This window comes from Globicephala melas, chromosome 9, assembly GCF_963455315.2.
Source record: "Globicephala melas chromosome 9, mGloMel1.2, whole genome shotgun sequence".
Classification (NCBI taxonomy): Eukaryota; Metazoa; Chordata; class Mammalia; order Artiodactyla; family Delphinidae; genus Globicephala; species Globicephala melas.
The window spans coordinates 102,930,564-102,957,538 of NC_083322.1; the positions used below are offsets into that span (position 1 = coordinate 102,930,564).

Genomic DNA, 26,975 nt, shown 5'->3' on the forward strand with positions numbered 1-26,975 from the left:
AGCTTATAGAAATAGAATTAATTTTTGTATGTTGATCTTGTATCCTGTAACCCTGCTAAACTAAGAGGGTTTTTTTTTTAATGGATTTCTTGGGGGTTTTCTATCTAGATAATCATGCTATATGCAAATAGGTACAGTTTTACTTCTTCCTTTATGACCTGTATGCCTTTTACTTCTTCTTCTTGCCTTTTTGCACTGGATAGAACTTCAGTACTATTTGTATAGCAGTGACGAGACTGGGCATTCTTACCTTGTTCCCAATGTTAAGTGAAATGTATTTAGTTTTTCACCATTAAGTAAGATGTTATCTTTAGGTTTTGGTAGGTGTTCATTGCCAGGTTAAGAAAGTTTTTCTCTATTCCTCGAGTTCTGAGAATTTTTATCGTAAATTCGTGTTGAATTTTGTCAGATGATTTTTCTACATTGATTGATATGGTCATGTGGTTTTCTTCTTTAGTCTGTTAGCAAGGCGGGTTACATTGAATGTCAAATAGTAAACCAGCCTTGCATTCTTGGAATAAATCTCACTTGTTCATAGCGTGTAATTCCTTTTATATATTGCTGGATTCCAGTTACTAATATTTTTAGGATTTTTACTTCTCTGGTCATGAGTAATATTGGTTTGTAGCTTTCCTTTTTTATAGTCTTGTTCTGGTTTTGATGTTAGGGTAACACTGGCTTCATGAAAAGACTGGAGAAGTGGTTCCCTCCTCTTCTATTTTTCTAGAAGAGATTGTATCGACTGTACTTTAAACATCTGGTTTTGAATTTAGCGCTTTTCTATGTATGGGAAGATGCATACAAGGGTCTGGGCTCAGTGCAATACGCACCTTGACTATCTAGGCTTTCCTCCATCCTGAATGCCTTTAGGGTGCACAGCTGCGGGAGGCTGCAGTGCTGATGGCGTGATGGCCACAACATCCTTTGTTTACTGATGTGGCAGGTGACATTCTTGTCCACACTCTCGTCATCTTGCGGTGGGGCTTCAGAGGTAGTGCCGTGTTTCACTTTGGCTGCTACTCTGTGCCTCTGTGTTTATGAGGACTTTGAAATAAGCATCATTTGTGAGCTCTTCAGGGTGGCCAAGACCTCTGCTGGAACATTCCGTGTGTGTCCTTTAAGAGGCATCTGCATGTCCATCGACTACATTTTACGATCTCCATGGTGGGCTGTCTCATGCAAAAGGTGACAAGTGCATGGCCTTAGGAGCAGCAGGTGACAGATACTTCCACTGATTGCATTTCAAAGCTGCTCGTGATGGAACAGGCAACAATTCCATGTTCATTCACTAAGTCATTCACTTGTTTGACAAATGAACACCCTCCACGTACGGGGCCTGTGGGTGCTGAGATTAAGGGGGGTGGGCCTCAAGGATCTTATTTGCTAAAGTGGAGACATTAAGGGAACAGTCGTTTGCGCCAAGGTAAATATGAGCTGTGTTCGAAGTCCTGTGATTCAGAGCAGAGGGTTTCACAGCTCATCAGAACTCATAGTCTGACCTGCGTAACGTGCCTGTTTCCTTAGAGCACTTCCTGTACCAGCCCTGGGCATCTGTGGAGAGGCGTGGCCCTTTCCTCCTGCAATGTTCCTGGAGGGAGACAGATGTATCCCTGATCTTATCTGATGAGGACTCTATGCATGTGGACAAGGGGTAGAGGGTACAATGAGTTACGTAGGGGGTGTCAGTGAAGCCTTTGCTAAGAGGTAACACATAAGCCCAGTGTCCTGGAGGACGTGTGGGCACGTGCCTGTCTTGTGAGAGAAAACAGTGCTGTAAGGCACAGAGATGTGAAACATCATAGGATACAGGAGGAGATGCAGCTGGTTGTTATCTTAAAGGGGCAGGCAAGGGTCTGTGAAGCTGCAGAGAGAAGGCCGCCTGGGTCGGGCAGGAGGGTAGCTTGAGCTTTGCCATGTGGCTCTCTTACTCCCATTGAAACGAACGCGTGCTGGTCATCATTCTGCACATGCGTAACTCAGTGCCCGACCCTGAGTTGTGGACCCTGGTGCCTCGATGTCTTAGGGAGCTTGCTGACCCTGGAGGTCTAGCCAGTTTCCGGAGGTCTGAAAGGCAAGTGAGGCTTTCCTAAGCAAACCAGCCACTCGGAGCCCACAAGCTCTGACCACCTCCTTCATGATTTCGCAAAGAGGCTGCAGCCCCTTCAAAGTCAAAACCCGCTGCTCAGATCAGGGGTACGTTGGGCAGATTTGAACTTGGAAATCAGAATCACTGTCCCTCCACAAACTCTCTGTGGCTTGTAATAATGTTCCCTTTCTCGTCTCTGTGGTTTGCCTTCCTGACTTGCTAAGGTCAGGATCGAGGGGGAGGGCGGAGCCTGCAGGGCTTGTATTAGAGCAGATCGGGCCCATGGTGAGGGCGGCGGCGGAGAAGGAGGGGAGGGGACAGCGGGGAGTAGCAGGACCGACCCGGGCTCTCAGAGATGGGGCGCCCACACAGGCCCCGCCTGTCTCCCCCTGCACAAATGTGATTAGGCCCCTGCAGAGCGCCTGTAATCAGGTTAGCATCACTGAGCTGAGCTGGGGTAATCAGAGCCCGGAGCGGAGCAGGTGCTGGGCTTTAAAGCGGTGTCTGAGAGTGAGGACAAGCTGACTCACAGCCACTAGAACACCAAGCACGCAGGGCCCGCCCCTCCCCCCTCCTCTCCCCCCCAACCCCGTCCCCTTCCGGCCCGCCTGGAACAGCCTCGCGAGAGCCTGGATCCCCGTGCCGCCCACGTGCGGCCCGGTGAGCCGCAAAGGGCTGGGGTCGGTTGGAAGGGCCTCGGGCACGGTCCAGCGTGCTGCGTTCTCTAGGCGGCAGGACCAGAGTTCACGCCCCTGGGCTCACCTTGTGGTCTGCTCCTGCCTGCGTGTCCCTGGACCAACCCCTGACCCCGCCACAGGAGGCTCACTTAAACCAACTGTAAAGTAGGGGTCCCTGAAGGCATCCAGCTCAGGAGGGTCGTGATGGCTGGATATAATCTCTGCAAAGCTCCCAGGCCTGGCTGAGACGTGTTCTCTCCTGAGGCCACTCCTAGGACTGGGCATCATTTTCTTGTTGTTTTTACAGAATACTCCATGCTCAGAACAAAAACATCAATAACTACATGAAAAGCTAAGAATATACGGTTTATATTAGCCAAATCTCATCATAAGAGACAAGCAGTACTAATATTTGGTGGAATCGTTCTAGACACACTCCTGTGTACACATTAACGGAAAATAATTTTAACAACAATTTAATAATTTTTAATGTTTAGGTGTAATTTTAAAAACAGAAGGTATGGCGTTTATTTCCATTAGAATTTAGCTGAGGAAAATGAGATGAAACTGAAGGAATTGCTGAACTACAGAAGCGTCATTCCTAAGAGACTCTTAAAATTGAGAAAATAAATGACAAGTGATATTAAGAAGGTTTAATCATCCTTTGGTTTTTTGAAGCTACATGGTTTATGACATAGACATAGCATTTTAAGAGTTCCATGCTCTACCTACCAAACTAGGCCCCTTAGACAAAGCATTTTAGTATTCAGTTATATATTGCAAACACCAGAGAAAAATCGCTCACTGACTTGGAGTCCCACTAAGTCATTTATCTTGTCAAGATGAAACATGTGGAGAATGCTTGGCACTTGGACCAGGGAGGGGATGGGCACAGAGGCAGGGAGGAAAGGGGCTGAGAAGCCACGGGAAACGTTGAGGCTAGAAGGTCTACACCCGCAGACCTTAGGGTCTGGGCAGGTCCTGGTCTAGTGCATTTGTGTTGAAAATGAGAAAACAAAAACCCAGCAGGTGCCAGTGTGATGCAGAACTGGGCCTCCAGCCCCGGCCTTTTTGCCCCAAATGCTCAGCTTCAATGTCTGTGTATTCATCTTGCCTTTTTATTTTCTGTTTTGGTGATGCCTGGATGTCTTAAGGACCTTGCTGACCCTGGAGGTCTAGCCAGTTCCTGGAGAGCTGAAAGGCAAGTGAGCCTTTCCTAAGCAAACCAGCCACCCGGAGCCCACAAGCCCTGCCCACCTCCCCTTTACGAGTCTCTCACACTCCAGGCCACACCTCTCCTTCCCCGATCCCCCCAGAGCCAAGGACCAGACAACCAGGGCAGTCCCTGTGCCTCACAGCCTGCTGGAATCATCTGAAAGAATTCACACTTGTCAATCCTAAGCCTGCCTGCTCTGCCTCACCTGTTCCTTTCTGCAGGGAACCCATAGTTCCCGCCCACCTTTTCCCTTCCCTCTGCCTCCTGACTGACACTGATGCTTCCCTGTGTGGCTCTGCATGGCATGGCATCCCCTCTCCCCATGGGTATAACGAGCTATCTTTTTACTGGCAATGTCCTCCCAACCTGTTGGTCTTGCCACACCTGAATAGCAAAGTAACACTCTCTCCGGCCCAGGTGACTGTATCAGCTGAGCCATCACAGAGCGGAACCCATGCCCCCCTGGCCAGAGCACTTTGACTCTCTTTGAAAGACCCATTTGGTTTTCAGGTCAAATGCAGGTGGTCGCAGGGGAAATGCACCAGAGAGGCCTCCAGCTGGGTTCTCAGGTTTCCTAGCTTGTGTGTTTCCGACCCCTGTGTCTCTCTTCTCAGGGCACAGAGCATTGCTGGGGGCTCCATAAAGGCCACACAGATTGAATGAAATTTCACAGCCTTATCACATGGAAAGAGAAATTTCATTATCCAGACTGTGCCCGCCACTGTAAATCAATTAGGCTCTTTGGTTTGGAAACATAAGATGCTTTTTGATCATTTGGAGAGCGTTTGCATGCAGCAAATGTTTCAGCCCCTGTTCTGTGCTAGCAAAATGTGAGTTCCTAGCAACACAAAGAAATAAGACGTAGACCCTGGTTTCAAGATTTCATGGGTCAGGAGGGAGAGACAGCTTGGTGAGTGGGAATTTACAAGTCAGGCGCGCAGGTGTGATCACAGAGCTGCAGGGCGCTCAGGGAGCAGAAGTGAGACGGCAGAGAATTCCCAGCCACATCTCCCAGCTGGGTGACCAACTGTTCTCAAAGCTTTCTCGGGACACCCTTTAAGAATTATTTTCAGGGTCGGGAGGGCTTTCTCGTGAATTTCCTTAGGAGAGCAAAGGTTCATCTTTCGAGGGTTGAAGTTAATCTTTGGGAACAGTTTCATTCAGAGAGAAGGGCAGCAGGTGAACACCAGTGAGTGATGCCGTTGGTCCAACTCTGAGCTGACGCGGAGGCTGGTGCAGAAGCAGCATCGCACGAGGTCTGGAGCAGCCCCAGCCAGGCCGATGACGTGCACATCATTCCGTGTGCATCATTCCGTGTGCTTGCCCTGCGCGCGCGCACACACGCACACACACACACACACACACACTCAGCTAAGAAAATCCAGGCTCCCTACTTCATGGAAGGAATGATATCCCTATAGTCGATATACACACTTGTATCAATAAAGCGGATCACAGGGAACGCTGTTCACACGGTCTGGGCCTTCCTTCCCGTCCCTCGGCATCCTGGGAAATCTGTGCCAGTGCCCTTTGTAATCTCACAGCCTAGTTTTCTGTTACCAGCTCTGTTTCTCTCAACCTGTTATGATGCTTCCATGCAAATAGTAAATACGTATCCACAGACTCACCTCTCCATCCAGCACACGTTCAGCCAGCATGTGTATTCAGGCTGTGGGCCCCATCTGGGTAGGGGTGGTAGCTGTGTGTGTGTGTAGGGTACGGCAGTGACTACGATGCAGGGCTGAAAGGACCTCTGCTTCCTGCTCTCCAGGTGGTGGCCACGCTGGGGACCACATCCTGCTGCTCTTTTGACAACCTCTTAGAAGTGGGTCCCATCTGTAAGTATCTGATTAAAATTTTCCTTTGGAAAATGGGCTCAGTATCCGGGGACTTCAGTAGACTGCCTCTTTGGTCTCTCCTTCATAATATTAACTTCATATCATAATGTAGTATATAAAATGTAATATAATTATATAGTAATAAAATATATTAATATAATATTAACATCGTTAAACTTATTGCAGGATAGTTTGCCAAACTCTTCTCGTGTTTACAGTGACACAAACCTCCTTAGCTTGAACCCCATAAACTCGGAATTTGGGCTAATTGGACAAAAGCTAAGCTTAGCTGTACCAACACGCTATTGGTAAGAAAACTATAACAGTGATGACAGATTACAAAGGCTGTGTTGCCCCCAGTTGAGGGGAATCAGCTCTTCAGACTCTCAGAGGGTCATGTGTGTGATGGCAGGAGAATTTTCTGTCCTTGGAGTAGGTCTTCCAGCATCTTTTTTTGCCTTTTTGGAATTCCTGAATATAATTGAGCACATTAAAGTGATTAAGCAAATCAATATCAAAAAACTGGATTTCTCCCAAGAAGAGTGTGTGCTTCGTGTGTCTGCCGGGCCCCCTCACCTCCCCCTCACTGGAGCACTGAGGTTTTCTCCAAGAGACAAGAATTCAGAGCATTCAAAAGTGAGCCCTGAATAAGAGGCTTCTTTAAGCAGAGGCCCTGGAAGCTCAGCAGGCCCAGGAGGTTTTCTGTGGCCAGAAAGCCTTTCCTCAGGCAGGGGTCCTGGCTTGTGACCCTCCCCTCCTCTGTCCTCGGGGCAGGAGGGCCTGTCCCACCGCTGCAGGCCAAGCTGCTGCCCCGGGAAGGGGAGGGCCGGGTGGCAGGAGTCATCGGAAGGGTCTGGGGGTTTCATGGCCGAGCTGCGGCTTGTCCCACTGGGACCTGGCTCACTGCCCGTCTGTGGAGCCCCAGCAGGCTCTTGCCTCTCCTCACCTGGGTCTGCCTGTGGACCACACTCACGGAGTGCGGGAGTGGACCCTCTCTCCCCCGGTGTGACTGAAGTCTGATGGAATGTGCTGGGCAGGGCTGTGTCACAGGCAGCCGTGGTGCAGCCTGGGCCACCCTTGAAGCCGTGTGCCTCAATTCTGAGCTGCGTCTCCATCTGCGAAGTAGAGATGGAAACATTTATTGTAAAGTGATGGGATTCTGAGTGGATGAGTTAATGCACGGAGAGGGCGCGAGACAAGAGCGAGAGAGGAGGGCTTCCCTGGTGGCACAGTGGTTGAGAGTCCGCCTGCCGATGCAGGGGACATGGGTTCGTGCCCCGGTCCAGGAGGATCCCACATGCCGCGGAGCGGCTGGGCCCGTAAGCCATGGCCGCTGAGCCTGCGCATCCGGAGCCAGTGCTCCACAACGGGAGAGGCCACAACAGTGAGAGGCCCGCGTACCGCAAAAAAAAAAAAAAAGAGCGAGAGAGGAGCCTTCGTGCTTTGAGGGGACGTGGAGCCGGTGGCTGGTGGGTCAAGTGGCTGCTGGTGTGGCCTGGCCCGTTCCCATGGGCTCCGCCACTGTGACCGTGGCAGATGTCTGTCTGAGCAGCTGGCCGGAGGTGGGGCCGCAGGGCCGGGGGCTGGGAGCCGGGAGGAGGGACAAGCCAGTCGTGGCTGCAGCGGTGGCCTCACGAGCTGCAAACCCTGGTCCCAGGCCAAGGCGCTGAGCCCCTGGACTCAGATGTCAGGTCGGGAGCTGGACGTCCTGGCCCGCGGCCGGCTGATGTCACCCCGGGGCCATGGGATTAGAGGGCCGGGTCACCTGCCGGGCACAGCCCACAGGGTCCTGCCGCCCCAGCGCCGGCTGTCCTGATGTCCAGGGGCTCCCCCTGCGCTCGGGCCTGGGGGCCATGGGAAGACCTGGATCGGGGATGCGTACGGTGCCAGAAGCCGAGGCTGTTCTGGGCAGGCGTGGCAAGTGCCACAGCGCTCCACTCGCTGCCGAGGTTTATCCACGAAGCCGATTTGGGCAATTCTGTTCATTACCAGCCATGCTCTTACTAATCATTGGTGGTGACTTGACAGTGAATGAGCGCCTTTCGCCTGCTTCCCCTCCTCTGACGTCATTTACTTGAGTCGCCAAATATTTAGCATCCTTTAACTTCAGACAGGACCAGGCCCACCTTGTTCTCCCGTGCGGTTGGACTACACCATTAAGATAATTCAGATTATGTATCTGCGCACCACTGCATGACCAAGAGAGCAGGTCAAAACTCGGTTTTCTCCCAACTGCTGCTTTAGGAAAGACACTTTCTGTTTAGCTCCTTTCCAAACAATTTGCCAGAGAGACTGTTTCAGTTGGTCCTCTTGGACCGGTCCGTGGAATTTCCTGGCAGATTTTATTGAGAACAGGATGAGAAACAGAAAGCAGAGAGTTGCAGGGTTTCCCTGGTGGTGCAGTGGTTGAGAGTCCGCCTGCCAATGCAGGGGACACGGGTTCGTGCCCCGGTCCGGGAAGATCCCACGTGCCGCGGAGCGGCTGGGCCTGTGAGGCATGGCCGCTGAGCCTGTGTGTCCGGAGCCTGTGCTCCGCAGTGGGAGAGGCCACAGCAGTGAGAGGCCCGTGTACCGCAAAAAAAAAAAAAAAAAAAGAAAAGAAAGCAGAGAGTTGCAGGTATACAGGCAGGCAGTGTGAAAGTGGGAAGCGGGGGTCCCAGGGCTGTGGCAGGGGGAGGGGTGCCTGGCGGGTCTGTAGCTGATGGTGCCAGAGGCCTGTCTGCTCCTGTCCACGGGGGCCTCGAAAGGAAACAGGCAAGGCAGTGGGGGCCCAACAGGCACAGGGGCTGCCCCTTCCCTCTTGGACGCATCAGAAACCTCCCCGTCGAGGCGGCCTTGCCTGCGTACTGGGTGGGCCTCGTCCTGGGCCATGCGACTCCTGTGCTCTGGCCTTGGGGTCTCAGTGACCCCTGACCCCTACAGATACCCACCGTATTCGGTGGGCACGGAAGGCAGGTCGTGCTGTCAGCCGATCACACGTAAGACTTGGGATGCAGAGGTGGTGCTGGAGGCTGTTCCCCTCCCCGTGGAGAGAAGAGAAGCCCATTGGGAATCCACTCCCCATGGGCGTCTGGAAGTTCCTCCTGCAGGGGTTTTAGGCCAACTACACGGTTAGAGGGAATCCAGTCCCTCAAAGGCTGTCCCTGGTCCTGACACCAGCTCCAGGGTCAGGGCTTCCAAAGCTGCCCTCTGGTTTGACGCTCCACACCTGAGCGCATCCTTGTGGTTACGGTTTACGGCAGGAGGAGGTGCCTGGGGCAGAGTGGGGAAGGGTCCAAACTTGGGGCTTCGGGTCGTCCTCTCCTGCGAAGTCACCCTGGGTCCCCCCGCCAGCCCTGATGCGTGACAGTAGGCCCAGAGAGCGGGCCCTCCCTGCCAGGGAAGCTTGCCAAGCCTTCGGTGTAAGGGTTTGTACTGGGCTGTGTCACACACTGGCCGGGAAGCTGCCCTCCTTCCCCAGCCCCTCCTGGATCTCCAGCTCATACCTTTGGTTCCCAGTCCTTCAGGACTCAGGACTGACATGGAATGGCCGTCTGGGGGCCGCAACTCCTCTCAGGCCAGGCCTTCCAGGGGCTAGAGGTCCCCTCCCTAGAGCTGAGGGCAAAGGCCAGAGCTCTTCTGGGGTAAGGCTAGTTCTCTCTGCCACCTTCTTTCTGGTGCCCCGCTTTCGAAACCCTGAGCGGCCCCCCATCATTCCCCACCCACTGCCCCTCCTGGATCTCCCGTACCTTCTGGAGTGACAGAGCCTTGGGGGCTGGCATCGTTACAGCCCCGTCCTGGGGGTTCAGGGTCAGATCTCCTCTCCTCCATCTGTCCCGGGGTAGGTCCGGCTAAAGTAAGGGGGTGTGGGTTTTACTGTGTTACAAGCATCCCTCTCTCAGGGTGAGGGCCGAGGGGGAAGGAGAGCCCGTTTGCAGCTCCCAGACTCCGTCCCCTCCTCCAGCCCTCACGGCTGTGTCCCTCCTGCCTTGTCTGCCTGACCCTTCGCTGCTCAGTCCTGAGCCAGACACAGTCAAACTCCACCCAAGCATCTCCATCAGAAAATGCAGCTTCCCTCAGCAGCTCCCACAGCCCCGAGGAGACCACAGACCTGCCTTGAGATTTTGTGTCTATCCTGCACGTGCGTCTGAAGCGTCTCCCTCCCCTCAGCGGGTCTGAGCTGTAGCAGCAACAGAACAGATGACAGCATTGCTGCAGCAGTGACAGCCGTCCCGTCCTTTCCTGATCCCCTTTCTCCCTTCCTGGCTCATGGCCACATCCATGGGGGGCTCCACGGGTGCCTGGGGAGGCTGGTCTGAGTGCAGCGATGAACCCGTAAGACGTGCTTTAGGTTCACTCAGCGTGATCCTCTGTGGTGATATCACCACCCCCGGACACATTTGATCCTGATCCAACCAAAGGCTTCATCCCTTCCATCCCGAAGATCAAACTGAATCGAGGCTTTGAATTGCCTCTTCTGTCTTTTATCAACAGAGCTCAGAACCACTCCTCACTCCTCATAGTGTCGTGTGTGATCAATCAGCCTCACGCATGCAAAAGTGAACCGTGAATCCATCCACCAGCACAAATGCAGGTGCCGACGGACCCCTGCCAGGGTGCAGGTGCTCCTGGGCAGCTCCGCCCGTGGAAGGGAAGGACGCCCACCCCTTGCTGCAGACCCGCAACCTCTCCTGATTGCATATTTCACGGCTGTGGGCAGTCTACAGCACGGAGGCAGGAAATAATTACGGGGATCCCGTCGCTCCTCTAGGAGCGAGTCTGTCCTAGTGTCGTGATGGGCACATATGAGTGTTACCTAGTTTGTCCCTCAAGGTCTGGGTGCTGTTTCATCTCCATTTGCTAAGAGGGGAACGAGCTTGCAGGAGGGCAGTAAGACCACACGGTGGCTGGGTGGCTGGAGATGGGAGTGGAGCCCAGATACGCTCGAATCGAGGGAGCACATTTATTTTTTATTTTACTTTTTTTTTGGCCGCACCATGTAGCATGTGGGATCTTAGATCCCCGACCAGGGATCGAACCTGTGTCCCCTGCAGTGGAAGCTCGGAGCCCTAACCACTGGACAGCCAGGGAAGTCCCGAGGGACCACATTTAGACAGGACTCTATCCCAGCTCAAAGTCAGGCAGGTGCCCTTCCCGCGAGACTTTTCCAGTGCGGCTGGAACACAAAAATCTCATTCATGAAGGGAGCCGAGAATGATCTCAGGAAGCGTAAAGCTGGTGACTGAACTTCCTGGGGGGGGTGGAGAGACCAGTGTGGACTGCGTGGTCCCAGCCTTAAGAGATGCTTGTGGGAAGGACTTCAGACCCAAGAGAATCGAGGAGAAAGTTCCCCAAGGGTGAGGTGGGGAGGGCAGAGCACGGCACCTACCTGGAGTAGATGTGGGTGGACGGGCTGCTGGTGTGGGGTAGGCTGGTTCCTTGGGGCTCTGCTGGGCGTGAGGGTCAACACCGAGGGTCAGGGGTTCCCCTCACCTCCACGCGTTCTCTGAGCTCTGGTCCCCCTGCCAGGCACCGTCGGGGCCAGTAGCACACGGCCTCTGCCTCAGCATCACTGCTTGTCAGGGATGCAGACATCAGGCCAACAAATGCTCTTGACAGACTGTATTTGAGAAGATGCTGGGCTGGGACAGGTGCTCTGACCCCGGGATGAGGGCGGCCCTCCGAGCGCTCACAGGTCGCTTCTGGGCTTCAGGTCGCGAGGAGGACGTGTGGCTGCATGTGGACGCTGCCTACGCGGGCAGCGCCTTCATCTGCCCCGAGTTCCGGCATCTTCTGAATGGAGTGGAGGTGAGTATGCTCTTCCACAAGAGTGTTTTTGAAAGGTGACTTCTCCTTACAAGGATGTGACATTTATAATTTTTACTACTGTGGTTCATTTCAGCAAATGACTTCCAAACCAGTTTCTGTGATGAGCGGAGGTTACACTTCCCTGTGACAAGGGGTGAGAACCTTCCCGATCATACAGCCTTGTCTTCTCAAAATACACCTGACGTTTACACTATTTCTCCGTCTGCAAATCCTGGGCAGAGCTATCATGATAGGATAGAGTTGAGCTTACAAACGGTGGGGAACTGTTTAGGAAGAAAATAAAATCTGAATGAGTTTCAGATCAAGGGATAATTTTTTTAAAAACAACCTGCAATTCCATGTGCTCTGGATCAATAGTCATGTTCTGATCACGCAACTGAGCATGCTGTTCACTTTCACTGAGATGGAAAAAACAGCCACCAGTGCGCTGAAATGTCCTGAGCACTTTCAGAATTTGGAAAACATGGCCTGTAACGCCAGCTAAAGCATCTGCTGCTTTAGAGAAACAGCCACCAAAACGATTGACAGATGCTCTGCTTCTGCAGGGTGCAGAGTTAACACTAAGTGATGAGTTGTTTCAGGCTGGAGCCGGGTTTCACTGTCGGCAGCTCACGGGGCAGGAAGTTCCTCCTTGCCAGGGACTCAGATGTACATGCCATGAAGGGTCCAGGGTGGCAGACTTTGTCAGTGAGCGGGGGAAGAGGATAATAAATCAGAGGAGGCCAGGAATGGCTTCATGCTCAGAGGCAGGGCTTTCTCGAGACCTTGACTTCACAAGGTGCAAGGTCTTGGGCCTTGGACAGCCTGTTTGCATCCTGGCTTTGCCCTAGGACCAGCCATGTCCCCTCGGGCAGCCTGGTATCCTCTCCCCACCTCACAAGATGGATTTCGTAATCATGCCTCCTTTGAGGGGTTGTTTTAAGGATCAGAGAAGTTAACCATATTTCAAGGGCTGAGAAGCAGCGTCTGAATACAGCAAGCTATGCACGCATTCCACACCACTATCATTTTTCACCACGGCCTGGAGAGACCATCACTCCAAACCTCCCTCTGCTCTCTTGCCTGCCGCCGATCGATTTTCTAGTGACTAATTTGGATTCTCATAACACCGTAACACCAGCAAAGTGGGTGTCAGAGGCATAGAGTACAAAATTCCCCTCTTTGGGATGAATAATGCCTTTATCACTAATGAATGAAGGTGCATTCTGGTTTATAGCTCCCTCACATCCATCCATTTATTCACTCGTTCATTCAATAATTACTTATTGATCACTGAATGTGTGCGAGGGCTTAGATGAACCCTCGGGGGGTAAATAGAGCTTCCAGAGACCTCTGGAAATATTGGGAAGGGGTGTAGTACGTGAGAACTTCTGGTAACGGGAAGCTCACACTGGCCTCTATAGTTCACGGCTGGTAGCTAGTTAGGTGGGTGTTTGGTGCTAGGAAGTGAAGAATAAATCTCTGTACCATGTAAATACCTTTTGTTGTGGTCCTGTGGTCTTGTGTGTGACGATACACATCACTGGGAATGTCTGTCCCTATGGTCTCCAGGGACCAAGGGCAAAGTATTCATGTGCGATGTATGTGCCCCTCCCAAGGCCTGGTCTTTTCTAACTCTTGAGTATCAGGTGTAGAACCTCACGGTCTGTCCCCCTTACCCTCTTCTCTTCTCCATGAACCCACAGCTCGAGGTTTCACTTTCATGGGGGTGTCCAATTGTCAGACCACCCCCGTGGTGGGGCTGCAGTGAGATCCTATCAGCAGCAGACAGGATTTCATACCCAGCAATGAGTCATTGCCATCTGTCCTCCTGTGGCCACTGGTCCCTGGGCTGGGAGGGCCTGCTGGTCAGCTCGCAGATAAGGAGTGCAATATCCTGTCTGGTCCGGTCCTTCCCTGCAGATAAGAACCTTCCTCTCCATCAGCAGGAAGAAAATGTCACAGTGGGTAATGAAAGACGTTTACACAGATCAGCCCCCAGGAGGGAACTAATAAAATGCCTAGCAAACAAAGCCCCTTCTTTCACCTTCTGTTTCCTGTTATCAACAAATGAAACGTCATTTCCTGTCTCTTTCTCAATATTGCTTTTATTGGAACCTCGAGGGAAATGAATCTGCTCCCCCAGAGCGGGCAGACAGGTGAGGTTGCCGTTGGCGACCACGCATCTCCCTGTCGGCCCCTCCTGGCTACCCCCTCTCCCTTCCCTCGTTGGGATGGAGAAGAGGCGTCCCACAGCCTTGGGGAGACTTCGAAGCTTCCCCCACTACGAGGTTCCTCCCAGCTGGGGCCTTGCCATGGCCGCTGCCATCCTTCTGCTTCAATTATAGATGCAGCCGTGTGGCCTCCAGGTGGACCCAGGTCCTGTTCATCAGTCCTCCAGGTGGACCCAGGTCCTGTTCATCAGCCAGAGGATATGCCAAGAGCCGGCGCTCTGATAATCTTAAGAGCTCGCCACTTGTGATGGCTCAGTGGAAACGCAGACTGCCCTCCTTGGCCAGTCTCGGTGGTTGAAATCTCTCATTTTTCTACTTGAAAATGGGATGACACTTGAACTTGAACCTAGAGCCAGCTGTTGGCAGTTGTTACCACTGGCATCCAGGAAGGGACCCTGTTACTGTTATGAGTACGGTGAATGTGGATGGTGTCTTTAGAAATAAAGGAGAAAACATTTAGATAAACGGGAACCGTTGTTGATCTGTTACATCAATGTGGGTAAAAGAACCAAACCCATTAAATGAAAAAAATGGGCTGAGCCTGATTACTGAAGATTAGCCATGAAATTTTCACTTTCCCATTGCTGCTCATGATACCTACATTCTGAGAACTTTGCTAGTTCATAAAGCTGAGGAAACTTATGCATAAAGTATTTCCCAGGCCAGATCGGTCCAGTTGCCTGACATGGCACCTGTGAATTAAAATTTTGATCATTCCGAATTGTCCAGTAGTTTGAAATGTGGATAAATGTTATGTGACTTCAGACTGCAAATTTGAAAGCATGCAACATAAGCCGTGAGTTACATCTCATTTTATGTGGGAAAGTAGAACTGTGAATCTCCCCAATTAAAAATGAATTGGGACCCACAGTTTCAAAGCAGGCGAGCCCCCCCAGATATGAACTGTGTCTGTGTTGCTGCCAGGGTGGGTCTCCTCACGATGATAGAAACTTCCCATGACCTTTGTCAGGGTCGGGCTCCGATTATGCTTTGAAATTCTGCATATTTTCAATTATCCAGGGTCCTCGAAATGCATCCCTTGATCCAAATGTGATAGCCCTACACCAAATTAGGATTAACACATACATAATAAGAAGGCTCTAGATACTATCTCATTCCAATCCCTCACTTATAAATTCCTGTAGAAAAGGCTGCTGCCATATCAGTAGACAAAGGATGGTGTAGCCATCAAGCCATCACATGACAGCCGCCCTGAAAGTGAGCCCTGAGGGAACTCACGATGGGAAAGCACAGGACACTGGTCCCAGGTAGCCGAGGTGCCCATCAAAGGGATGATTTCAGTGAGTCCAGACTCTGGCATCTTCCCATAGATGCATAGAAAAGAGCTAAATTCCTTAACTTGAGATGTCTGGTTTTCTTTAATTAACAGTAATCTTTTGATGTTCCCACTACCTGGTCTTTGTTGCAAAAACCCCTCTAGATCCTGGCTCCCCGCTCGCCTCTTCAGAGCAGTCCCTCAGAGCTACATGAGATGCTGTCTTCTGGGCTTGAAGTTCTCGGAAAGTCCGCCAAAAAAAGCATAACTCAACTTTCAGGTTGTGCATTTTTTTCAGTCGGCAACCTGGTACCCTTCACATCCAGCGGACCTCAGCGTCGCTCTGGTTCTGTGGGTGTCTCTCTGCAGGGCACACCCTCCCCTGAGGTACATCCCAGCCCGGCTCAGCCAGTCCCTTCCCTCCGCCTCTGAGCGGGGAGCCAGCTTGAGGGCTACCTGGCGGTCGTTTTCATATGGCCCAGGGACTGTTCTCTTGCCAGGTCTCCCTGCTTAACCAGAGCTGCAGGAGGTCAGTAGCCATTTTCTCATCACGTGGTTCCCTGGGCCAGCGACCTGGCTGGCTTTACAACCACGGAGCAGCGACAGTCTCAGTGTTTGCACTGGACGGTTTCTGCGTCACCCTCGGCAGCTGCACTGAAGAGTTTGTGGCTCTGATTGCACGCCTTCCCCACGAAGCAGAACTCCCATCCAGGCCACATGGACAGGCGGTTGTGCCCGGAAGCCAACCCCGATTCTCTGGTTCCAAAGCTCTCTTCCTCCCCTTGCGCTTCAGCCCAGAATCAGATCTACATTAGCTTCACGTTTCACGAGACAGGATTTGAAAATGAAAGAAAAGAGGCTCAGGTAGGAGCGGTGGCTGCCCAGAACTTCCCGAGTGCCCTCGAGCCCCAAACCCCACGGTTCAGCTGCTTCCCTTCTCCTCTGTCTGGTCATGTTGGTTTTCATTTGAGACTGCAAACTGTTAATTACTGTATACAAGGTCTTGTTTTATAGCTAAACATTAACAACTGTTTTCTTTTTGTTGTTATTATTCCTTGGCAGTATGCAGATTCATTTAACTTTAATCCCCACAAATGGCTTTTGGTGAATTTTGACTGTTCTGCCATGTGGTAAGTTGCCCTGTTCATTAGATGTCAATTACCCTGCAATTACACTGCTCCTTAGAATAGTTTATATGAAAGAAGCCTGGCAGGTGAGGTGCGATTGCTGGCGAAGCACATACATCACTTACTGCTTGCCTGCATTTCTGAGCCATGGGTGGAATGCTTGCTAAATCTTACCCTGTTGTATGCTGTTATCTAGAACATATTGGCACAAGAAAAGAGGATAACAGAGAAAATCTCTGGTCTAATCTATCTAGCATTAATAAAAAACAGTGCTTAGTAACCTTAGCACATATTTCTAAATCATTTTCTTCTATGTTTTTATTCGTAAATGTTTAATAAATCTAAGTCTATATGCCTAAAAGCATTTGCTAAGGCAAAATAAAAGCAATTCTGTTTTCTAATCAGTTCCCTGAAAATTCTTACCGGCAGTACCGGCATCACATTGGTTATCTCTAGAGCAAGAAAAAAGAATTCCAGACTTCCAAAATGAAAGTGGCTGGTATTTCACTACATTGATAATATTTAAAGAAATCATGATGACTGGGAGTGGAAAGGGATTTTACTAGAAACTAGTTCTTCTGAGTTTTTTAGAGTAAGAAGGTGGTTAATGAATCTTGAGATCAGGAGGCCTTGCATGAATTTTGTGCAAAATTGTTCACTGTGTAATTAAGTGAATGGTTTTCCACCTTAGAAGGGTGAGGAAACCAGCTCTCACGTAATCCGGCTAAAGTCAGTTCACCAAATAATCAGTTTCCCTTGAACTCTGTCTAAAGATAAACTACATGTTCAGTGCTTCACTTCTGTTTAAATCAAATTCTCTTTTTTGTCAGTCTTTGACCCAAACTCTGGTACATGATTTTAAAACCCATTCGTATTTGGGCTACAGTTTTTCTGAAATGTTAATAAGAACTGATAAAAGATACAGCTTTTATGAATGTTAATATTCTTGTGGTTGTGTTTGTCCATTTTACCTGGATCGGAACACTTTAAGGCTAGTTTATGCAGCGTGTCAAAACTCCCTTTTTTCAAACTTTAATTCGGGTTGAGATGTAATTCTGTTTTGCTGGGGTGTTGGGTCGGGTGCAAACACTGTCCGAGGGAGCTGACGGGTGGATTGTGGGTCCAGAGCACCCAGCTGGCATGGGGCCGGCAGGGGTCCCCGAGGCCTCTGTTCTGTGAGGGGGGGTGCTGGCCTCAGAGCAAGTTAACTGGCAGCTAAGGGGTCCTTAGCTAAGGCATTTGGCAGAGAAAAGCCACAGAGCCAGCCTGGACAGACCAGCTGACGGCTGATGGGGGATGGAGCGAGGTGACCCCAGAGGGGCTTGTGGTAAGCCGTGATGTTCCATTCATTTCCTGGGTAAAGTAATAGCAAAAATGGATGTGCAAGGAGCCCCCGTCCGTGCAGGCTGCCGTCATCACACGCAATTTAACCGAAGTCACTGCCCCCCCAGGCAGCCTTGCAAAGAGGCTGCCCCCTCTTCCAGACGGGGAGACTGCAGCTGTCAGGGCCCACTGATGTATGAGCCCAAAGCTGAGATGTGATAAGGATGAATACAATAAATGTAGCATCTGCCTTTGCATCCAGAAAGCCAGGGAGCAAGTTAAGGATGAGAGAAAACGTGCTTTATCCGTGGCCTTTCCCAGAGCCTGGTGTGACGGCCGAGGCTGCTGGAAGCTGCGGCCAGAGCTGGGGGCTGTGTGTGTTAATCTGTCGCAGATGGGTCCCTTCTGGCATCTTCTGTTCAGGACCAGCCCGTAGAGGGAGATATGGCAGAGGGGAGGTGATGTATGGGAGGAGACGGGAAATGTAGGGATGAGGCCACGTCGTTTGGAGATGGAAAACGGACCTGAGCGTTTACGAGCCTGTAGGAGAAACTTACACGTGAGCCACGAGACACAAGAGCAGCCTCCAGTATTTGAAATTTTGCCAAAGAGAAGGGTGATTAGTTATCCCCTCGGAGTGGGGAATTGAGGGGTGGGAGCCTCCCACCTGCCTGTGGGTTTGAAAGGCTAAATAAATGGAGTAAAAATTTAAATTATAATAGAGGATGTGCCTTCTCTCTCCTGAGCTATTGAGGTCCTGGCCAGAGCGGTTGTCAAGGGTTTTGAGGTGGTTTCACACATCTGGGAGATATGGTAATGATGATATGAATATTGATTGATGGAATTTGATCTTGAAGGATCGTGTTTTAACATAAAAATTACCCATGTCTACTATTTCGGGCGCTGTGTTTATATTACCTTGCTAGGGCTGCTGTAACAGAGTACCACATACTGGGCGGCTTAAAAAACTGAAATCTAATTCTGGAGGCTAGGAGCCCGAGACCAAGGTGTCTGCAGGGCTGGTTCCTCCTGAGGCCTCTCTCCTCAGCGTGTAGACAGCCTTCTTCTCCCTGGGTTTTCATATGGTTGTCCCTCTGTGCATGTCTGTGTCCAAATTTCCTCTTCTTAGAAAGACACCAGTCATATGGGATCAGGGCCCAGGCATGTGACCACATTTTAATTTAATTACCTCTTTGAAGACCCTGTCTCCAAATGCAGTCACTTTCTAAGGTACCAGAGGTTAGAACTTCAATGTATAAATTTGGGGGGTGGTGACACAATTCAGCCCAGAATAGTGCTCATAAGAAATTACTAGTTAAAGCCAGAAGGCTAAAATTTAGGGAATTAACCCAGGTCAGCTTACTTTAAACCCTAGAATCTTAATTATGCCACCTACTACTTTCTGAGTTTTTGATTCTTATCAAACGCAGGTTTTCCTTTGACCCCACTGCGCCAAGCACCCCTTCCCTGCAAAGAAGTTCTCTCTCCTTGCCCACAGGGGTGTGTTGAGCACTTCCCAGCTTGTGGGGTGCTCAGCACAAGGTCCTTCACACACCCGCCCAGACCCCCACCCCAGGGGTTGCCCTGGGTGACGCTAGTGAAGCAGCATCTGCAACTGGGGGCAGCCCCGTCCAAACCAAGACCTACAAGGAGAAGGGAAGGTCAGGATTTAGTTGGAAAGCATTTTGTTTTGAGCGCTGTGGACTGAAACCAGAGCACTATCATTCCTGCACTAGAGGAGTCTCAGCCATGGGATAGAGTTTTCAGTAAATAAACTACAACCAAAGGAAACTGAGAACCTAAATGAAATCAAGTCTAGTCCAGTGCAAACCGAGATCCATGGGGTGAGGAGGTGCAGGGCAGGGAAGGGCTTGGGAAGACAGAGGGGAGCGGTTCAGGGGAGAAGCGTGGGGAGCTGGGGGTAGAGGGGGGTGTGCAGGCGAGACCCCGTGATCGGCCCCTTTGTTCATTGCCCAGAAGCCTGTCTGGTGAAGTGGCATTTGACAGAGGGCACGTGAGGAGGGTCCAGACAATGTGGGTGTGGGGGTGTGGGGCAGCAGCCAGTGCAAAGGCCCTGAGGCGCACGTGTGCACGACAGCAAACTCAGAAGAGGTGACAGCTACTGAAGATGGTTTCCTGTGGTCCATGTAGGTTTAAATTCCTTTTAAATAAGCTGCCCATATTTAAAAGTTGGTGTTTTTACATAAATGTGCATCATTTCTGCCCATCTGGGATCCTGGGGCCTCCTTCCCACCTGGCACAGCCCCGTGGCCAGCCTGGCCCTGTGCACCTGTGAGCACTAGCCTCCTCGAGCACGCACACGTGAAAGATTATAGTTGCTCTCCAGATACTTCTGGTTTGAAGCAATGATGTACCAAGTTAAATCACAGCACCAGATTCTATGAAGAAGTGAGATGTAAACCTAAGTCCTTGGGCTGTGTGAAGAGAATTCCCCCTGCCCTTGCTGGAATGGGCAAAGCAAAGGCACCTAAACCCTCATCCAGGGGTGCCTGATTCTTCGGTTTACAGCAGTACTGATGCTTCGAGTACAAATGTTACGCTCAAGCTATTACCTGCTAGTAGGTGGCCTTTTACTTTCTCATACACCACCTCCCCTGATCCTATCGCAGTCCTACTGGTATAGGAATTATCGTCCCTCATCCAGGTGAGGCACCTGGAGTTCTGAGATGTGCCTGGGTTTGCTGATGGCACGCAGCCATCCATGCTAGAGCCTTGTGTCTGATGCAATAGGGGTGAAGGTTCAAAAACTGTAACTGAGTAAAAAGAGTCAGATACAGAATTAGGTATCTCCCGGGATGCAAATGAAGACGAGCACACAAAGCAATACCCATTTCACAAACACACAGGTAGACAGAAGGATGCGCAGAGAACACGCTGGAATTGTCCCGGATGGATACAGAGAAACTGGAGAGCGAGAGCTGTTTTTAGTGTGAGTGAGGCAAAACTGGGCCCTGATTCTAGGTCCGCTTTCATTCAATCTGACTCTGATTCCGCTTTCCCTCTGAAAACTGAAAATAATCCTGGATTCTAGCCCTGGCACACACAGCCTAAAGTCCAAAGGAGAGTGAACGGACCACAGCGTTCCTCTGCTGGGTCAAGGCAGCTACCCCTTTGCCTACCCGAGCTGCGGGTCCACTGAACAAGCTGGGCCCAGGTTGGGGGCCCCTGCGTGTTTGCAGAGGAGGTGAGCGAGCCTTGCGGCCTGGTGACAGAGAGCAGGGAGAGAAGGATGGCTAAGAGTCTGCTCAGAGGCTTTTCTGCCCTGTTGTGAAAATCCAGGGGAACACCTACATATATTTTGCTATTCTAAGAGGTTATTGCAGCAAAAAATGAGGTGTCCTAACACAGTAGAACACAAACAGTCCTAAGTTCTGATTTTTTTTTTTTTTTTTTTTTGCGGTACGCGGGCCTTTCACTGTTGTGGCCTCTCCCGTTGCGGAGCACAGGCTCCGGACGCGCAGGCTCAGCCACTCCGCGGCATGTGGGATCTTCTCGGACCAGGGCACGAACCCGCGTCCCCTGCGTCGGCAGGCAGACTCTCAACCGCTGTGCCACCAGGGAAGCCCTAGGTTGTGAATCTTTTATAAATGTGTTTAAAGGTTTTGCTAATACAACAAACAACGTGTAAATGGATTTTGTTTTTTTTTTTTTTTTTTTTGCTCTCACTGGCTTTTTTGTATTCCTCAAAATCATAAGGGTCTGTCTTTTGTTTAATGAAATTTTATCAATGGTTAGTCCATAATTTAAACTCAATTTGTTGGTTATATTCTCTACACATTAAAATGAACAAGATAATAGAAGTTTTAAAAACTTGACCTTATTACAAGCCCAGTAAATACGTTTTATAATGATTTCATTATTGTCTTCACAAGTTCTTTATTGTTCATTTGGGTATTTTGAATCTTTTATATGTAAATATGAACCATTCTGCTCTGACCGCAATGTCCCTTAATATCAGATTTTCTCCAAAGAAAGCCTCAAATTCCACCAAGGGCATGTTTTACTCTGCCTTTAAAAAAGAAGGTTAATTTTTTTCCAAATAAAATTAAATTTTTTAGTTTTATACCTTTTGTACACCCCTGTTATATTGGATTTTTTTGAAAAATTCAGTTACTCGGGAAGATTTTAAGTCACTCTGGTTATGGTAAGACGTGATTCTAGAACCTGTGCGTGACAGCACAGTTTTCTCTGAATCTCCTTTGTTTCTTTGCACTTTGGTCCTAGTGCTTTTGGCATCTTGAATTCTTTATACTGTTTCTGGCACCAAGCGGTAACAGGGGCCCTCATTCAGGGAGCCCTTCACACACAGTGTTGTAGATTTCTTAAAAAGACAACTGAAGAAGCCATGCTTTCTGCACAGGACAGGCGTCCCCTGCCCCCTCCTCCGTCAGGACCATCCCTCAGGGGTGTGTCCGGTGACAGGGAGAGGATTTCCTCACCGTGAGGCCCGTCAGGGGTGAGATGACGTTGGTGCCTAGAGAGGGTGTTTCTGTGCAAGCGTGTGTGTCTGCGTATGTGCATGCACACGTCCATTTGCTTGTTTAAATAAAGTTTTCTTCTCTGTAGTATCGTTAAAATTCACAAGGAAAAGCAAAGCTGGTACCTAAATTTTGAAGAGCAAACCACCACAGACCCACTGGAGCCATGGATCAATGAACAAAGGGAAACTGGAAATCGTAGGACCTGAATGAATATGAAGATGTGACAGAATTCATGGGCATGCGATAAAGCAGGACTTGGAGAACAGACTTAAACAGAAAACATGAAAGCCAGAAAATAATTAGCTAAGGGCCCAGAGGAAGCCAGAAAACAGCGACAGAATAAACCCTCAAAACTAGAAGGAGGGAAATAATGACGATGAAGAGACAGACATGAATTAGGAAATAAGGAAACAGGAGCAGAGATCAAGAGAGCCACATGCTGGTCCTTGACCTGCCTAATAAAATAGATGATCTCCAGAAAGAAGGACCAGAAATAGAGGAGAAGGCACAGTTTACTGTACTGGAAATATAAGAAAGACAAAACCACAGACACAGCAGGCATTTGAAAAACGAGTCAGAGAGTACTATGAATTACATCATTCCAGAATTGCCTACAAATGTACATATTCAATAGCTACAAAAAATATGTCATCAGAACTGACTCAAGAATAAATAGAAAACCTGAAACGTCTCATAGCTGTAAAGACTACGTGCCAATAGTTACATTTCACACAACAGAAACATCCAAATTCTTCTAACAGCAAGTTCTACCAACTGTCAAGGCATCTATAGGTCTAATTATAAGTGTAGTTCAGAGACCAGCAAGGGGGACATATATCATGAGGTCAGTGTCACTTTGATCCCAACACCAGATGAGAAGCTGAGAAAGGAAAGCTACAGGACAAGCTCACAAAATTACATGTGGAAATTCCAAGTACATTTTAGCAAATAAAATTCAATAATGTTTAAGGGGAAAATAAAGACGGTATATCGTGACTAAAATGTGTTCATTCCAGACATCCCAGGGTGGTTGAAAAATCTTAAAAGATTTTAAAATGTTATGACCATGTTTAATAGTAAAGGAGGAAAAAAAGTTATCATCTCATTAGATACGGAAAAAGCATTAGATAAAGTTCTAACCCAAGCAACACAAAAGCTCTAGTAAAAGAGGAACAGAAGAGAACTTCCCAAATCTGATAAAAAAAAATCGTCCAAAAAAATACAGCAAACCTATTGTTAGTGGTGAAATATTAGAAAAACTGCCTTTAACGTCAGGAGAAAACTTTACAATTCCCTTAATACACACCCTATTCAGCTTTGTGCTTCCCTAACCTGTGCAGTAAGACATGACAGAGAAGTAAAAGTAAGGATTACAGTGGAAGCCGTAAAACTCATGATTCTCAGATGGTGTGAGTGTCTTCAATGAGAACAGAATCTTCCGAGAAAGTATTAATAAGAGAACACAGCAAGATTTCTAGATACACAGCACTTTAAAGGTTGCATTTATTTGCATATATGATAAGTAGCACGTGGAAAATTTTCAAAAGAAATATTCTTTTATAATAGCAAGAAAAGATGTAAGGTTACTATGAATAAATATAGCAAAACCTGTGTAGATTTGTATGAAGAAAAGGGTACAGTTTTTTGGAAGCCATTCCAGAAGTCCTAACTAAATGAAAATGCGGACTCAGTGTCAGGTCTCAGCGCAGTTCTAGTCGGACCAGGAATAAAGACCGAAGGCTTATTTTTATTATACCCCATACCCCCAACCTCAGGGGCCCAGAGCTCTGGAGGTTAATGCTGTGCTACAGCCGAGCCAGGGGATGGGGGGTGCAGATGGGGGCCATGCGTGCCGGGTGGGGTGTCAGGGAGGGGACTGGGGAGCAGGGGAGCCTGAACCCGGCGGGAGAAGGAACAGGTGGCATGAAGGCCCACCTGAGACGCCTTCTCGTTAAGCCCCTTGGTTTGTTCTCTAAAACAGGGTGAAAAAGAGAACTGACCTGACCGGAGCCTTTAAATTGGACCCCGTGTACCTCAAGCACAGCCACCAGGACTCAGGTGAGCCACTGGCCTTGCTTTCTCCAGTCATTCCCATCAGAGCTGCATCCATGGTACCCAAGAGCCAAGGTGAAGAGTCATGCCTACAGACTGGTCCTAGGGGGCCGGGTGCAGAGCCAGGACGAGCTGCTTCCTGAGGCGGGACGCTGATGGCGACGCGGTCCTGCCTCTTCTCCTCACTGTTTGCGGCAGGGTTGGGGGAGGCACCCATAGGGCCGGAGGGGCCACAGGGCCCTCAACACGGGCATGGACACCTCCTGCACTGAGCCTTTGAAATGATGACTGCCCTAAAGAGAGTTTGTATCGCTTAGACCAGTAGCACCCGGGGAAGAAACAGCTGGGCCAGGGGCCTGGGGAGGGAAGAGAAAATTGGGCAAGGCTGAGACAGGAACCACACACAAATGCGGATCTCTAAAAATTAAGTCTCCTAGTAAAAAAAACCCAAATCTCACGGACTACTTGAGATCCTGATCATATACAATGCATGAGGTGACCTGCACAGACTCTCCCCCGTCCCTCTGTGCCCACCCGCTGTCATCCACGCGCTGGGGACGGTGATTTGCATGCTTGTCTGTCCCTATAGGACTCAGCCTCCGGGTGGGAGAGGATTCTCTCATTCTTCAGCAGGTGCCATGCCGGACACCATGGGGTCCGGGGACCCCGGGGAGGGAAGGACAGGCCAAGTCTTTGGGTACTTCTGCCACTGTCTCGTTGAGTTTCCTTAGACAACAGTGGATGTTAGTGATGGGAGGGACACCGGAGATCACGTGACCCCACCCTCCACGTACTGAGCAGGAACTGGGCTGGATGGAAGATGAGGCAGTTTTGATGACTGTGGCAGGAGCGCTGAACAGTAGTGACACAAGTCGAGGCACAGCCCCTTCCCTCCTATGCGGACCCCAGCCCGCGCGGTCTCCACGGAAAGATCAGACCTGGGTTTTGCCCTCTTAAACTTGCCCACCGTCCCATGGGGCGCATCGGATACAAACACCCAGCCCCTGCTCAGTTGTGCTCAGAACCTAAAACTGCTCTAAAAAATAAAGTCTAGTTTTTAAAAATGGCGTTGGCATAAAGCCATGAGAAATTAGGAACCAGCTGCCAAATCTCTTCTATTTAAAAACACATTTCATGTTTGAATAATGAAAACCACAGTCATCATGACAGTTAGCAAAATGCGGCTCTTAAACAATGAAGGAATTCTCGGGACTTCCCGGGCAGTCCAGGGGTTAGGACTCAGCGCTTTCACTACCAGGGCCTGGATTCAATTCAATCCCCGACGACCGGGGAGCTAGGATCCCGCAAGCCATGTGGCATGGGCAAAAAAAAAAAAAAAAAAAAAAAAAAGAAGGAATTCTTAGAATGAGTTTAAGCCATCTCAGTAAAGTTCATTGCTCCAGGAATTTTTAAAAAGTGTAATTTTATTCCACTTTTATAGAAAGGCAGTTTCTGATAGAAATATTGGCTATGGCTGTTAAAGATGAACAATCTTAGTTATTTGTAATTTTTCCCTAAAATAATCTGTGAATCAACAAAAGCAATGACCCATTTTGTGTTTACCAAGTAAATCACCCAAAATCAACTTTAAACTTCTATGGCCACTGGATATAAGCGTCTATTTTATCTGGATGGATCTCACTTTCCTGCTAAGCCTGCTGTAATTTGAAATGGAATATGTTTAGAGTGTTTTTTAAAAAGATCCTTTTTTTTCAATAAAGAAATCTTGGGCTTCCCTGGTGGCGCAGTGGTTGAGAGTCCGCCTGTCGATGCAGGGGACACGGGTTCGTGGCCCAGTCCGGGAAGATCCCACATGCCGCGGAGCGGCTGGGCCTGTGAGCCATGGCCGCTGAGCCTGCGCGTCCGGAGCCTGTGCTCCGCAACGGGAGAGGCCACAACAGTGAGAGGCCCGTGTACCGCAAAAAAAAAAAAAAGAAATCTCTTCATTATTTAGCTATTAAAAAACCCACTCAGGACTGCCCACGTGGACTGCCCCTCACCCCACACCCCGCAGCTCCCCAGGTTGCAGCCCAGTCCCTCCTGTGGGTCACTGGGACGCCTCCCTCTCATCACTGGGGTCCAGGACCAAAGTCTCCCATGCAGGGGTCCTCCCAGGCCTCCCGATGTGGGTTCACTTTCTGCACTTACATAAGCGTGAAAGTCTCAGCTTTCTCCTTGTGCCCGGTGGTAAATTGGCATCAGATCATATACAGCCCTCATCACGCATTCACTCATGCGTGGGAAGGTGAATTTGTGGTATAAAGAGCAATTAGAATGTAAAAAAGAATCAAACTTTTGATGGGTGTTCATCTCTGTATTCTCAGATCTTAGTCTGGGTTCTGGCGCTGAGCAAATACCCACTGGGTATTCTTCGAGTCAGTTTCATTATCTGGGATTCAAATGGCTTCACAGGGGTTACGAACTAGTTTGCATTTTAGTCTCCCCTTGTGCCAAGAGCTGCAAAGCCAAGGATGGTACGGAGGAAAGAACGCTGGACAAAGAATTTCGTAGACAGAAGTTTCTACGTTTCTAAGTTTCTTGGGCACAGAATCAGGTGGGGATTAGAAAGATGCGTTTTGGACACCTGATCCTCCAATGGCGTCCAGAGGAGGCTCGCTGTGGCTGGAGCGTCCCCGGCTTCCCAGGTCAGATCAGCTGTGGCATCCATCCATGCGTAATTCGGCACGTCCTTCTACGCTTTGCTCTCTGGAATCCCCGCCGCTCTTGAATCTGTTACCTTGAGAAGTGGCTCAAAGAGCAGTCAGCCCTGCCCTGGGTTTTATGTCTGGTTCAGGAGATGATGGAAAAGACTTGGACATGTAATCAACTGAGGTGTCTAATGGTTCCTTTTTGTTTC

General features: G+C 49.7%; 1 protein-coding gene across 1 annotated transcript in view; it reads left to right on the forward strand.

Moving 5' to 3' along the window:
- The window catches only part of DDC (dopa decarboxylase), a 54,178-nt gene that overhangs the window by 19,836 nt on the left and 7,367 nt on the right, over positions 1 to 26,975 (forward strand). Inside the window, exons 6-9 of the mRNA XM_060304961.1 lie at positions 5,751 to 5,817; positions 11,510 to 11,604; positions 16,177 to 16,244; positions 24,048 to 24,124. Coding sequence (XP_060160944.1) covers positions 5,751 to 5,817; positions 11,510 to 11,604; positions 16,177 to 16,244; positions 24,048 to 24,124 — 307 coding nt within the window. The remainder of the gene's footprint in view (positions 1 to 5,750; positions 5,818 to 11,509; positions 11,605 to 16,176; positions 16,245 to 24,047; positions 24,125 to 26,975) is intronic.